Here is an 11,872-nt window from a genome sequence, read left to right on the forward strand (position 1 = left end):
CTGACCCTAGCCCCCTGACACAAACTACTGCAGCATAAATACTGGAGTTTGCGTCTCTGACATGGGTAGGCAGACCGTTCCATAAAAATGGAGCTCTATAGGAGAAAGCCCTGCCTCCAGCTGTTTGCTTAGAAATTATAGGGACAATAGGGAGGCCAGCGTCTTGTGACCGTAGCGAACGTGTAGGTATGTACGGCAGGACCAAATCAGAGAGATAGGTAGGAGCAAGCCCATGTAATGCTTTGTAGGTTAGCAGTAAAACCTTGAAATCAGCCCTTGCCTTGACAGGAAGTCAGTGTAGGGAGGCTAGCACTGGAGTAATATGATACATTTTTTTGGTTCTAGTCAGGATTCTAGCAGCCATATTTAGCACTAACTGAAGTTTATTTAGTGCTTTATCCGGGTAGCCGGAAAGTAGAGCATTGCAGTAGTCTAACCTAGAAGTGACAAAAGCATGGATTAATTTTTCTGCATAATTTTTGGACAGAAAGTTTCTGATTTTTGCAATGTCACGTAGATGGCTAAAAAGCTGTCCTTGATATGATATGTTCTTCAAAAGAGAGACCAGGGTCCAGAGTAACGCCGAGGTCCTTCACAGTTTTATTTGAGACGACTGTACAACCATTAAGATTAATTGTCAGATTCAACAGAAGATCTCTTTGTTTCTTGGGACCTAGAACAAGCATCTCTGTTTTGTCCGAGTTTAATAGTAGAACGTTTGCAGCCATCCACTTCCTTATGTCTGAAACACATGCTTCTAGCGAGGGCAATTTTGGGGCTTCACCATGTTTCATTGAAATGTACAGGTGTGTGTCATCCGCATAGCAGTGACAGTTAACATTATGTTTTCGAATAACATCCCCAAGAGGTAAAATATATAGTGAAAACAATAGTGGTCCTAAAACGGAACCTTGAGGAACACCGACAGAGGCCTAGGGGACAGTTTATTCTACTAATTTGAATCAACCACTGAAATAGCCATTCGACTCTTTTCCCTATAGAAAATTCTCAGCACAAATGACATATTTTCTTATTTTGAAAACATATTTGTTCTCACTCATTGTGGTGCCAAAACCTGTGAATTCAAGCAGTGTTCATATTTTTGGATGACATGTTTAATTGCAGCCTATTGTGTTGCACACACCAATTTCAAACAATGTAGGTTAATATTGACTATGTTGATTAATAAATATTGACTATGTTGTAATACGGCTGTGATGGCAACTTTTTTTAATCATCAATTGAGAAATGCGTTGCCAAAGCTGCCCTGTCTCCTCCCTGTTAGTGAATAATAGCCTACTATAGGCGTTCTTTGACCATTCTGTTGTAGGCTAGTCCACCACCACACCCATTTCCCAACTCCACCAAACTCTTTCTCTCACACACGCACTTCTCTCTCCAGCACTCAGCTTTGACAGCCCGCTCCATACACCAGTAGCTCCGGGAATGGGATCATCATTAGTGAGTGCGAAGAAAAACTTCCAGTTCTTCCGATTCTACGCTCTCCAAAGACTACTCTTCAAACTGCGGGGATAGCTTCGAGATAAAGCGATAGCGACTGGCAGAAATAGATATTACAGGCGTTACAAGTTGATGAAAGGAGAGGTAACTTTACGCACTGTGGAACGACAAAGCGAAGTGGGTCAAGCGACAAATGGGGTGAAGTTTGGACTTTAAATTATATGAGAACATTTACTACTGAATTTATGGGGTAGAAATCATTTGTAATAATTTTTTGAAATACATTAACATCACAAAGGGGGTAATTCGGATAAGATATCAGGCGCGCGGCGCGTAAACGTAGGCCAATGTGTTCGTGGATGAATGTGCTTGGAAAGTTTTATGTGGGCTAACCAACTATTCTCTGTGACTCGATTGCGGATGATTAATAAACATTAAGACTAAGTAGGCCTAAGTGAGTGTGTTTTGAGCCAAAGCTAGAAACCAAAAAACTGCCACGGATCGTAATCAGCAATGGCAAAGTGGTTTAGTTCCGCCATCAATCTGAAGAACGGGACCGAACGGGTCCGCTCTGCCTCGGAGTCCGGCACTCAACCCCGAACCAGACACGGGTTAACACCGGGGACCAGTCTGAAGGGAAACCGGGTCAAGGAAAGTGCTGGAGGGATGGGCTCTATACTGACCGGAAGAAACCGGAAAAACTCGGCCATCGAACTGGGTCGGAACGGCTCGGGTACTGCCGGGAACTCGTTTAAGGACGGTAAGATCTGGGACAGTCTCATCCCTGGGAAGAGTAGGAAGAATTCCAAGCTCGAGGTGGGGGCATCTGAGGAGCATCGGCCCACCAGGACATCCAGTTTGGCGCATGCGTGCATCAGCAGGATGATCAAAGTGGACAAACAGGACAAGGGTCCCAAACATAGCGGTACAGGTGAACAGGTGGGATCCGAAAACGAGAGGGGGAAGTTGGACATCAAAACAACGATGGTGAGTGACGCAGATTTGGTACTGACATCTTTGTCACCAGTCTTAGATTGAACAAACAAAAATGAAAAAGGCATTTAGTAGTAACAATATATGCTATAATGCTATAATTAGCCCTACAGTGTTATTAGGCTTACTGTAATTTACATTTGATCTTGTTGTTTATTGTCATATGTGTATGGAAGCATATGGAAGCTCGTTCCCGCTAACGAAGTTATGAGATAGTAAGTCATAATTACGTAATAGCGTGTGGTGTATGGCCAATATACCATGGTGAACTGTAGTATGGTCTGATATACTACGGTTTTCAGCCAATCAGCATTCGGGACTCGAACCAACAGGTTTATAAAAGGAAATAATGCACGCCCTAGAATGCCCTTCAAGCCAATCAGAAACATGTATTCGACAAAGCCATGGTATAACTCATGTTTGACGATGTTTGAGCTGCTTCTGAAAGCAAAAGTCGTATTGAAAACATTATTGGCATTGTTGATTTAGATTTTCATAATGGCTATGATGGGAATGGTATCAATTTAGTAAACTTGCTAGCTTCTTCAGTGGATGTTGAACACATTTCTAGCAGTAAATGTATTAAATTATAGCCATTGTATGAAAGGGATAATCAACTCGGGGCTCTATACATTCTCTGGAAAATAATGTAACTCCGTTGTGGAACGCTAGTGCGTCGTGGAACACACTTTCCACGTTGTTCATTATTTTCCATACAACGCATAGCCCCACGTCGATTATCCCTTACATATGTAACATAAGTCATAATTATGAGATAGTAAATCCGAATAATGAGATACTACGTCATAATTATGAGGTAGTCATTCATTATTATGAGATATGTACGTTATAATTATGAGATAATAAGTCTGGATCATGGACATTGAATAGTCCTGCAGGTCACGACCCCTTTTAAAAGGGAAATCTGTGATTCAAACAATAACAAAGCCTACTCCCTGCCACTTAATTGGTAAACAGCTGAGGAATGTGGCAGGAGAAATGTAACCACATTTAAATACATAGATGCAAGGACTCTCACAAACAGATGTAGGATCTTCATTTGATCCTGTATGCTACAGCAGGAATAGAATCCTGCAGCAACAGGAAATGTGAATTATTATGTGGATTATAATTCATGGACATTTTTTTGTAGGGGTTGATACATTTTTCATTATGGCAAATCAAGTCTGTTATTTTAAAGTGGAAATTACAAACTTTAGAAGCCTTTTTAATCCTCAAATAGACTACAAGTTTGCCATTCCTGCTGTGCAGGAAAATTCAAAGCAACAAAATTGACCAAATTAAGATCCTACATCTGTATGGATGCAAGAACTGACCATCTGTGTTGTGAACCTGTACAGTGTTTGTTTACAATTACATTGTTTACAAACAATGGAGTAACACAAGTTTATATTTTTGGTTCTAATGGGGTAAGACCATTGCTCATGAGGAATTTCTAAGTTACATTCTTCAAGAATGACTTAGTAAGTCATTATTAGGAGATACTATCTCAGAATTCTGACTTAGTATCTCCTAATAATGACTTACTATCTCAGAATTCTGACTTAGTATCGCAATATTATTACTTACTATCTCATGATTATGACATACTGTCTCATAATAACGACTTACTATCTCATAATTATGACTTAGTATCACATTCTAATGACTTACTAACTCATAGTCAGAGAACTGTAGCTCGGAGAGTTGTGATCAGTCTCTCTCTCCCACCTCAGCCTTTGTCTCTACTTCTCCCTCCCCCTCCTGTCTCTCTTTCCTCACCACACAATGCACTGTGCTTTTATAACCCGCTGCATTCATGCCACAGCGCTCGGGACCAGCCGTACAAAAAACACACAATGAGACCTAACCTCTTTCCCCAGTCTGTCTTCCTGTGTCCCTTCCCCTCCTGTTCCCTAACTGCTGTCACACACATACACACAGACAGACACACACCCACGCACGTACACACACACACACACACAGACGCAGACACACACAGACACACACACACACACACAATACCTATTTCTCCTCCTATATTTCTTCCTCTAGTGAAGGCTATGTTTGAGGCATCACCTAACACTGTGGTGACTGTAGCTCTCCCACAAGCAGCTCAGATCACTGTGGCGCCTCTTTGATGAAGATCATACAGGCAGTCAGACAGACACGTAAACACTCAACACACAGAGCCATGGGAGGGAAGACACACACAGAGCACAGAGCAGGGGAGATTCCCCAAGAAACATTCCCAGTTCGTCAAGGGGACGTCTCCATACCAACTAGACTGTTACAGGTTAATTACATAGGTTATTGCAGTTACTCTGGCAGAAGGCCTACAGTATAGTACTGTGAAGGTTAGGTAGAGCATTTACCAACTTCTCTCCCGCTGTGTAGCTGATTATTCTGGAGGACTATGCTGACCCGTTTGACGCAGAGAAAACGAGGGAGCAGAGGGAGGCGGAGAGGGAGGGAGAGAACGATGGATACATGGAGCCCTATGACGCCCAGGTTATCATCACAGGTCAGTAAGGTCAGGGGTCAGATCTGGTCCTGGAGAGCTACAGGGAGTCCAAGCTTTTGTTCCAGCACAGCGCTAATACACACTGGCTTAGTTAATCAACGAATCAGGGCTGGAGTTAGTGCTGGGCTGGAACAAAAGCTTGCACTCCCTGCAGCTCTCCAGAATCAAGGTTGTAGACTGCTGCTGTTAAAAGGTTTTTAAAGGATCGGACTAGAACGAGACCCTCCTCTCTCTCTCCCCTGACTTCCTCCCTACTGGCGGTTGCTATGGGAATGGTGTTGTGCTGCGACAGTGGGTGCAGCTTCCTCTTGGATTTCCTGTCTCCTGCCTCTGTTTCCTTTACCCCATTCTCTGGAAAGGAAGTTACCTCCAGTTTCTTCCCCCCCACCCCTTCCATTTTACTTTACTTTTGTGTGAAAAGAACCAAAAGACCCCCACCTCCCATCCCCCTCCTCCTGGTCTCACCCAATCACTTCCCAGAATTCAGGAAGAGGTCCGTTCTGTCATCCATTCAGGCTCTGTGTTGACCTTTCTTCCCGTAGCTCCATTGTTTAGTCACACAATAGCCCAGACACACAGGCTACCTGACGGCCTCCACAGACATGTCTGACCACATCCCAAGCTACTAAGCTATGTGTTATACTCTTAGAAATAGGGGTTCCAAAAGGTTTCTTCGGCTGTCCCCATAGGCTGTCCCCATTGGTTCCAGGTAGAACCTTTCTTGATCCAGGCAGTACTATTTTGGGTTCCATGTAGAACCCTCTGTGTAAAATGTTCTACCTGGAACCAAAAAGGGTTCTTCTAAAGGTTTTCCTATGGGGACACCCGAATAACCCTTTTAGGTTCTAGATGGCATAGTTTTTTCTAACAGTCTACAACTGAACAATGGATCACAATCATGTCACATCAGCAGTAATGTTGGAATGGCAGAGTTGAGGGTTTGATATCCACATGGGTCAAACAGGCCTACCAAATAATGACCATGTTATTGTTCTAATGACTTTGTAGGTATTCGTAGGCGGGGCTCCAAGGACCTGCTGAAGGTGTGTGTGCTGCTTCCCAAGGGAGATGGAGAAGGGGGCAAGCCCGCACCCCCCCACATCTACGACACTCCCTACGAGGGGCTGCTGGAGACAGATGGGGAGGCAGGAGGGGTGTGGATCCCTGTGACACGGCCGGAGTCAGACCCTCGCCCCCCTGGAGAGTATGAACTACCCTGGGAGTGGAGGAAGGAGGACATCGTCAGAGCACTGACAGGTAGATATATGTTTTCCAGAGGGAGGGAGGTAAAGGGAGGGAAGGAGGGAGGCAAAGGGTGGGAAGGAGGGAGGTAAAGGGAGGGAAGGAGGGAGATAGAGGGAGGGAAGGAGGGAGGTAAAGGGAGGGAAGGAGGGAGATAGAGGGAGGGAAGGAGGGAGGTAAAGGGAGGGAAGGAGGGAGGTAAAAAGAGGGAAGGAGGGAGGTAAAGGGTGGGAAGGAGGGAGGTAAAGGGAGGGAAGGAGGGAGGTAAAGGGTGGGAAGGAGGGAGGTAAAGGGAGGGAAGGAGGGAGGTAAAAAGAGGGAAGGAGGGATGTAAAGGGAGGGAGGTAAAGGGAGGGAAGGAGGGAGATAGAGGGAGGGAGGGAGGGAGGTAAAGGGAGGGAAGGAGGGAGGTAAAGGGAGGGAAGGAGGGAGATAGAGGGAGGGAAGGAGGGAGGTAAAGGGAGGGAAGGAGGGAGATAGAGGGAGGGAAGGAGGGAGGTAAAGGGAGGAAGGAGGGAGGTAAAGGGAGGGAAGGAGGGAGATAGAGGGAGGGAAGGAGAGGGAACATATTGGATACAACAACGATACACAAACATACACAGTTCTCTGTCTCTCTGTCTCTCTCTCTCTCTCTCTCTCTCTCTCTCTCTCTCTCGCTCTCTCTCCAGCCCAGTTTAAGAAGGGAATGAGCAGTTTGCCCCCTAAAGAGGAACCTCCTCCACCCATCAGACAGCAGACTCTCAGTCATCAGCAGACCCTCAGACAGAAGACCTGGAACAAGAAAGTCCTCGTCCCCTCTCCCTCCTCCCCTACTTCCCCCATTCTCAAACTCTCTCCTCCCTCACCACTCTCTCATTCCTCTCCCCCCTCTCCCACCTCTCACTCTTTTCCCACTCCCAAACTTGCCCCATCCTCTTCTCCTCCCTCCACCACCTCCACACCCAACGCAGAGACAGCCAAAGTGGACCCCACCCTGCCCCTGGAGAAACAGAGGTACGGGAAGATGAGAGGGAGAAGGGAGAGGCTGGATGGGGGGGATTGAGATACACTATAAATACAGCAGTATGTGGACACCCATTTAAATGAGTGGATTCGGCTATTTCAGCCACACCTGTTGCTGACAGCTGTATACCTTTGAGCACAAAGCCATTCAATCTCCATATAGACAAACATTGGCAGTAGAATGGCTTACTCAGTTACTTTCAATGTGGCACTGTCATCAAATCAAATGTTATTGGTCACATACACATATTTAGCAGATGTTATTGCAGGTGTAGTGAAATGCTTGTGTTCCTAGCTCCAATAGTGCAGTAGTATCTAACAATTCACAACAATACACAAATCTAAAAGTATAGAATGGAATTAATAAATATATAAATATTGTGGACATCAGAGTGGCATTGACTAAAATACAATAGAATACAGTATATACATAAGTGATGAGTAAAGCAGTATGTCAACATTATTCAAGTGACCAGTGATTCCATGTCTACAGTATGTACATAGGGCAGCAGCCTCTAGGGTGCAGGGTTGAGTAACCAGGTGGTAACCGGCTAGTCATAGGATGCCACCTTTCCAACAAGTCAGTTCGTCAAATTTCTACCCTGCTACAGCTGCCCCGGTCAACTGTAAGTGCTGTTATTATGAAGTGGAAACGTCTAGGAGCAAAAACGTCTCAGCCGTGAAGTGGTAGTCCATACAAGCTGAAGTGATGTAGTGCGTAACGCCTAAAAATCGCCTGTCCTCGGTTGCAACACTCACTACTGAGTTCCAAACTGCCTGTGGAAGCAACATCAGCACAAGAACGGTTTGTGGACTCTGGAGCAGTGGAAACGTGTTCTCTGTAGTAATGAATCACGCTTCACCATCTGTCAGTCCAACGGACAAATCTTGGTTTGGCGGATGCCAGTAGAACGCTACCTGCCCGAATGCATAGTGCCAACTATAAAGTTTGGTGTTGGAGGAATAATGTTCTGGGACTGTTTTTCATGGTTCCGGCTAGGCCCCTTTAGTTCCAGTGAAGGGAAAGCTTAACACTACAGCATACAATGACATTCTAGACAATTCTGTGCTTCCAACTTTGTGGCAACAGTTTGGGGAAGGCCCTTTCCTGTTTCAGCATGACAATGCCCCTGTGCACAATGCGAAGTCCATGCAGAAATGGTTTGTCGAGATCCGTGTGGAAGAACTTGACTGGCCTGCACAGAGCCCTGACCTCAACCCCATCTAACACCTTTGGGATGAATTAGAACGCTGACTGCAAGCTAGGCCTAATCACCCAACATCAGTGCCCGACTTCACTAATGCCCTTGTGGCTGAATGGAAGCAAGTCCCCGCAGCAATGTCCCAACATCTAGTGGAAAGCCTTCCCAGAAGAGTAAAGGCTGTTAAAGCAGCAAAGGGGGGACAAACTCCATATTAATGCCCATGATTTTGGAATGAGATGTTTGATGAGCAGGTTTACAATATGACATTCATCCCCATCCATTCTACTGCTCTGAAGCTCTAAACATTGTATGTATGTTTATTTCTCCCTCTCTTTCACCTCATCCCTCTCTTCTCCCCTCTCCCCCTCCTCTAGCTGGTACCATGGCAGTGTGAGTCGCCAGCAGGCAGAGGCTCAGCTCCAGCGCTGCAGGGATGCCAGCTTCCTGGTTAGAGACAGCGAATCAGGGACCAGCAAATACTCTATCGCGCTCAAGTTAGTGTGTTTCTGTGTTACACTTCTCACTCTTCAGTGAGCACTCATCATTAACCACTTTACACACCACAGACATGGAGGGTGAGCAGCATGTGTTTGAATAACTAAGCCCCTAACCCTTTGCTACAGTACAGACATCCAGACTGTATCCTCTAGTTATGTAGCTATAGCTCCAAATCTCCCCCTGTTACTGAAGTAACTCTCTCTCTCTCTCTCTCTCTCTCTCTCTCTCTCTCTCTCTCTCTCTCTCTCTCTCTCTCTGTCTCCCTCCCTCCCTCCCTCTCTCCCAGGACCAGTCAGTGTTGTGTCCATATCATCGTGGCCCAGACTAAGGGCAGTAAGGGTCTGGGTTATACTCTGGACCAGAGTAGCTGTGTGTTCAACAGTATACCAGAGGTGGTGCATCACTACTGTACACACAGACTGCCCTTCACTGGAGCTGAACACATGACCCTGCAACACCCTGTCCCCAGGCCACACTGAACACACACTGAACACACACTGAACACACACTGAACACCACTGCAAAGGAGTAGCAGGTCTCACCCAAACAGCCTGAGAGGTACAGTATCATCTTGAGTTTCTCCAATGCACAGCCTAGTGGTCAAACCCTCACACTGCGTAGCACAGAGAATGTTTCAGGAGGGAATAATGTTCTGTACTATGTATTATGTCATGTTTCATATGGGCCCCAGAAAGAGTGGCTGATGCTTTTGCAGCGGCTAATGGGGAGCCTGATAAATACCAAATGCCAAATGTTTAGCTAGTTAGCCTAAGTACCTGTATGTGTAGTGTGCTCTGGGTAATATTAGGCCTCATTGATTTGATAGCTGTCTGTATTATCATCAGACACATACAGTATGGTGCCTATTAGACAGAAGTATGATCTGTTTTTGATGTGAATGTATTTGCACATGTGATGGTTTCTGCAATGACCCAGGCTTGTTACTGTAATATCCAAGGCTTGTTACTGTAATAACCCAGTCTTGTTACTGTAATATCCAAGGCTTGTTACTGTAATATCCCATCCTTGTTACTGTAATATCCCAGGCTTGTTACTGTAATAGCCCAGGCTTGTTACTGTAATAACCCAGGATCTTTACTGCAATAACCCAGTCTTGTTACTGTAATAACCCAGGCTTGTTACTGTAATAACCAAGGGTGTTACTGTAATAACCCAGACTTGTTGTACAATTCATTAAATACTGTAATGTTGCCTGGAATAAAGTGAATGTGCAATTAGTGTCTTCTGTTTTTTAGATAAAGGCAATTTAATAATTATGACACAGACACACAAACTTGAAAATAAAAGAGAGCCGCACACTCTAGGAGCTCAGATGCAAACAGACACACACACAAACACACACATGCACACACGCGCACACACACACACAGACGTGCGCGCACACACAGATCAGAACAGAAACACATATGACTTGGGTGATGATTGCCCCGTGATGAGAGTGAGAAGCTAACTACAGGATGTGTGAGCTGAGCTCCTCTTTAACCGCAGAGCCATTGACCTGGGTAGTAAATCAATTAGAGTTAGACACTACACAGGAACATACACACAGAGAGAGAGAGAGAGAGAGAGAGAAACACACACTTACAAATGTACAGGCACACCTCACATTTACACCATGCACACATAAGTTGAGTACACACAAAACCACTCTCATTCACATGGTAGGCTTTTTACAAAGCCACAAACAATAATCTTTTTTTGAAAATAATAAGCTTCATCACACATGTGGCCACCAGACGAGCTAAAGGACTTCTATTGTGCTTCGAGGCAAGCAACACTGAAGCATGCATGAGAGCACCAGCTGTTCCGTACAACAGTGTGATCATGATCTCCTTAGCCGATGTGAGTAAGACCTTTAACAGGTCCACATTCGCAGGGCCAGACGGATTACCAGGACGTGCTCACAGCTCAGAGTTCAACACCATAGTGCCCTCAAAGCTCATCACTAAGCTAAGGACCCTGGGACTAAACACCTCCCTCTGCAACTGGATCCTGGACTTCCTGACGGGCTGCCCCCAGGTGGTAAGGGTAGGCAACAACACATCTGCCACGCTGATCCTCAACACAGGGGCCTCTCAGGGGTGCGTGCTTAGTCCCCTCCTGGACCACTATTGTTTTCACTATATATAATACCTCTTGGTGATGTCATTCGGAAAAATTATGTTAACTTTCACTGCTATGCAGACGATACACAGCAGTACATTTTGATGAAACATGGTGAAGCCCCAAAATTGCCCCCCAAGGAAGCCTGTGTTGCAGACATAAGGAACTCAGACAAAACAGAGATGCTAATGTTAGGTCTCAAGAAACAAAGAGATCTTCTGTTAGATCTGACAATTAATCTTGATGGTTGTATAGTCGTCTCAAATAAAACTGTGTGTCACACCCTGATCAGTTTCACCTGTCCTTATTATTCCCTCCAGCCCCTCCAGGTGCCACTTGGTACAGTATCCCTGGTGTATTTATCCCTGTGTTTCCTGTCTCTCTGTGCCAGTTCGTCTTGTATGTTCCAAGTCAACCAGCGTGTTTTTCCCGTGCTCCTGCCTTTTCTATTCTCTTTTACTAGTCCTCCCGGTTTTGACCCTTGCCTGTTTTTTGGACTCTGTACCCGTCTGCCTGACCATTCTGCCTGCTCTGACCTTGAGTCTGCCAGCCACACTGTACCTCCTGGACTCTACGTCACGACCAAGGGTTCAAGGCTATCATGGAGCGAATCAGTGAGTTAGGTCATAGGCAGCCTGCCACCTCCGAGACCACCCAACCATCCAGTAATCTGTCTACTATCAGTGGTGGGTTTGTACAGCCTACCGCGGCTCCTCCGGAGCGATATCCTGGGGATCCTGGAACCTGCCAGGGTTTCTTAATGCTCCCTTATTTTTGAGCTGCAGCCATCTTCGTTCTCTTCGGACCGGTCAAAGATAGTGTA

General features: G+C 45.6%; 1 protein-coding gene across 1 annotated transcript; it reads left to right on the plus strand.

The window, feature by feature from the left end:
* Positions 1–1,335: 1,335 nt before the first annotated feature.
* On the plus strand, positions 1,336–10,163 carry LOC115121848 (SH2 domain-containing adapter protein E-like). The gene is made up of 6 exons (XM_065027765.1): positions 1,336–2,448; positions 4,852–4,978; positions 5,987–6,235; positions 6,889–7,213; positions 8,802–8,921; positions 9,212–10,163. The coding sequence occupies exons 1-6, from the start codon at positions 1,975–1,977 to the stop codon at positions 9,402–9,404; spliced, it is 1,488 nt and encodes a 495-aa protein (XP_064883837.1). The 5' UTR covers positions 1,336–1,974; the 3' UTR covers positions 9,405–10,163.
* Positions 10,164–11,872: the final 1,709 nt, after the last annotated feature.

The sequence above is a fragment of the Oncorhynchus nerka genome, linkage group LG14 (genome assembly GCF_034236695.1).
Source record: "Oncorhynchus nerka isolate Pitt River linkage group LG14, Oner_Uvic_2.0, whole genome shotgun sequence".
In the NCBI taxonomy this organism is placed as follows: domain Eukaryota; kingdom Metazoa; phylum Chordata; class Actinopteri; order Salmoniformes; family Salmonidae; genus Oncorhynchus; species Oncorhynchus nerka.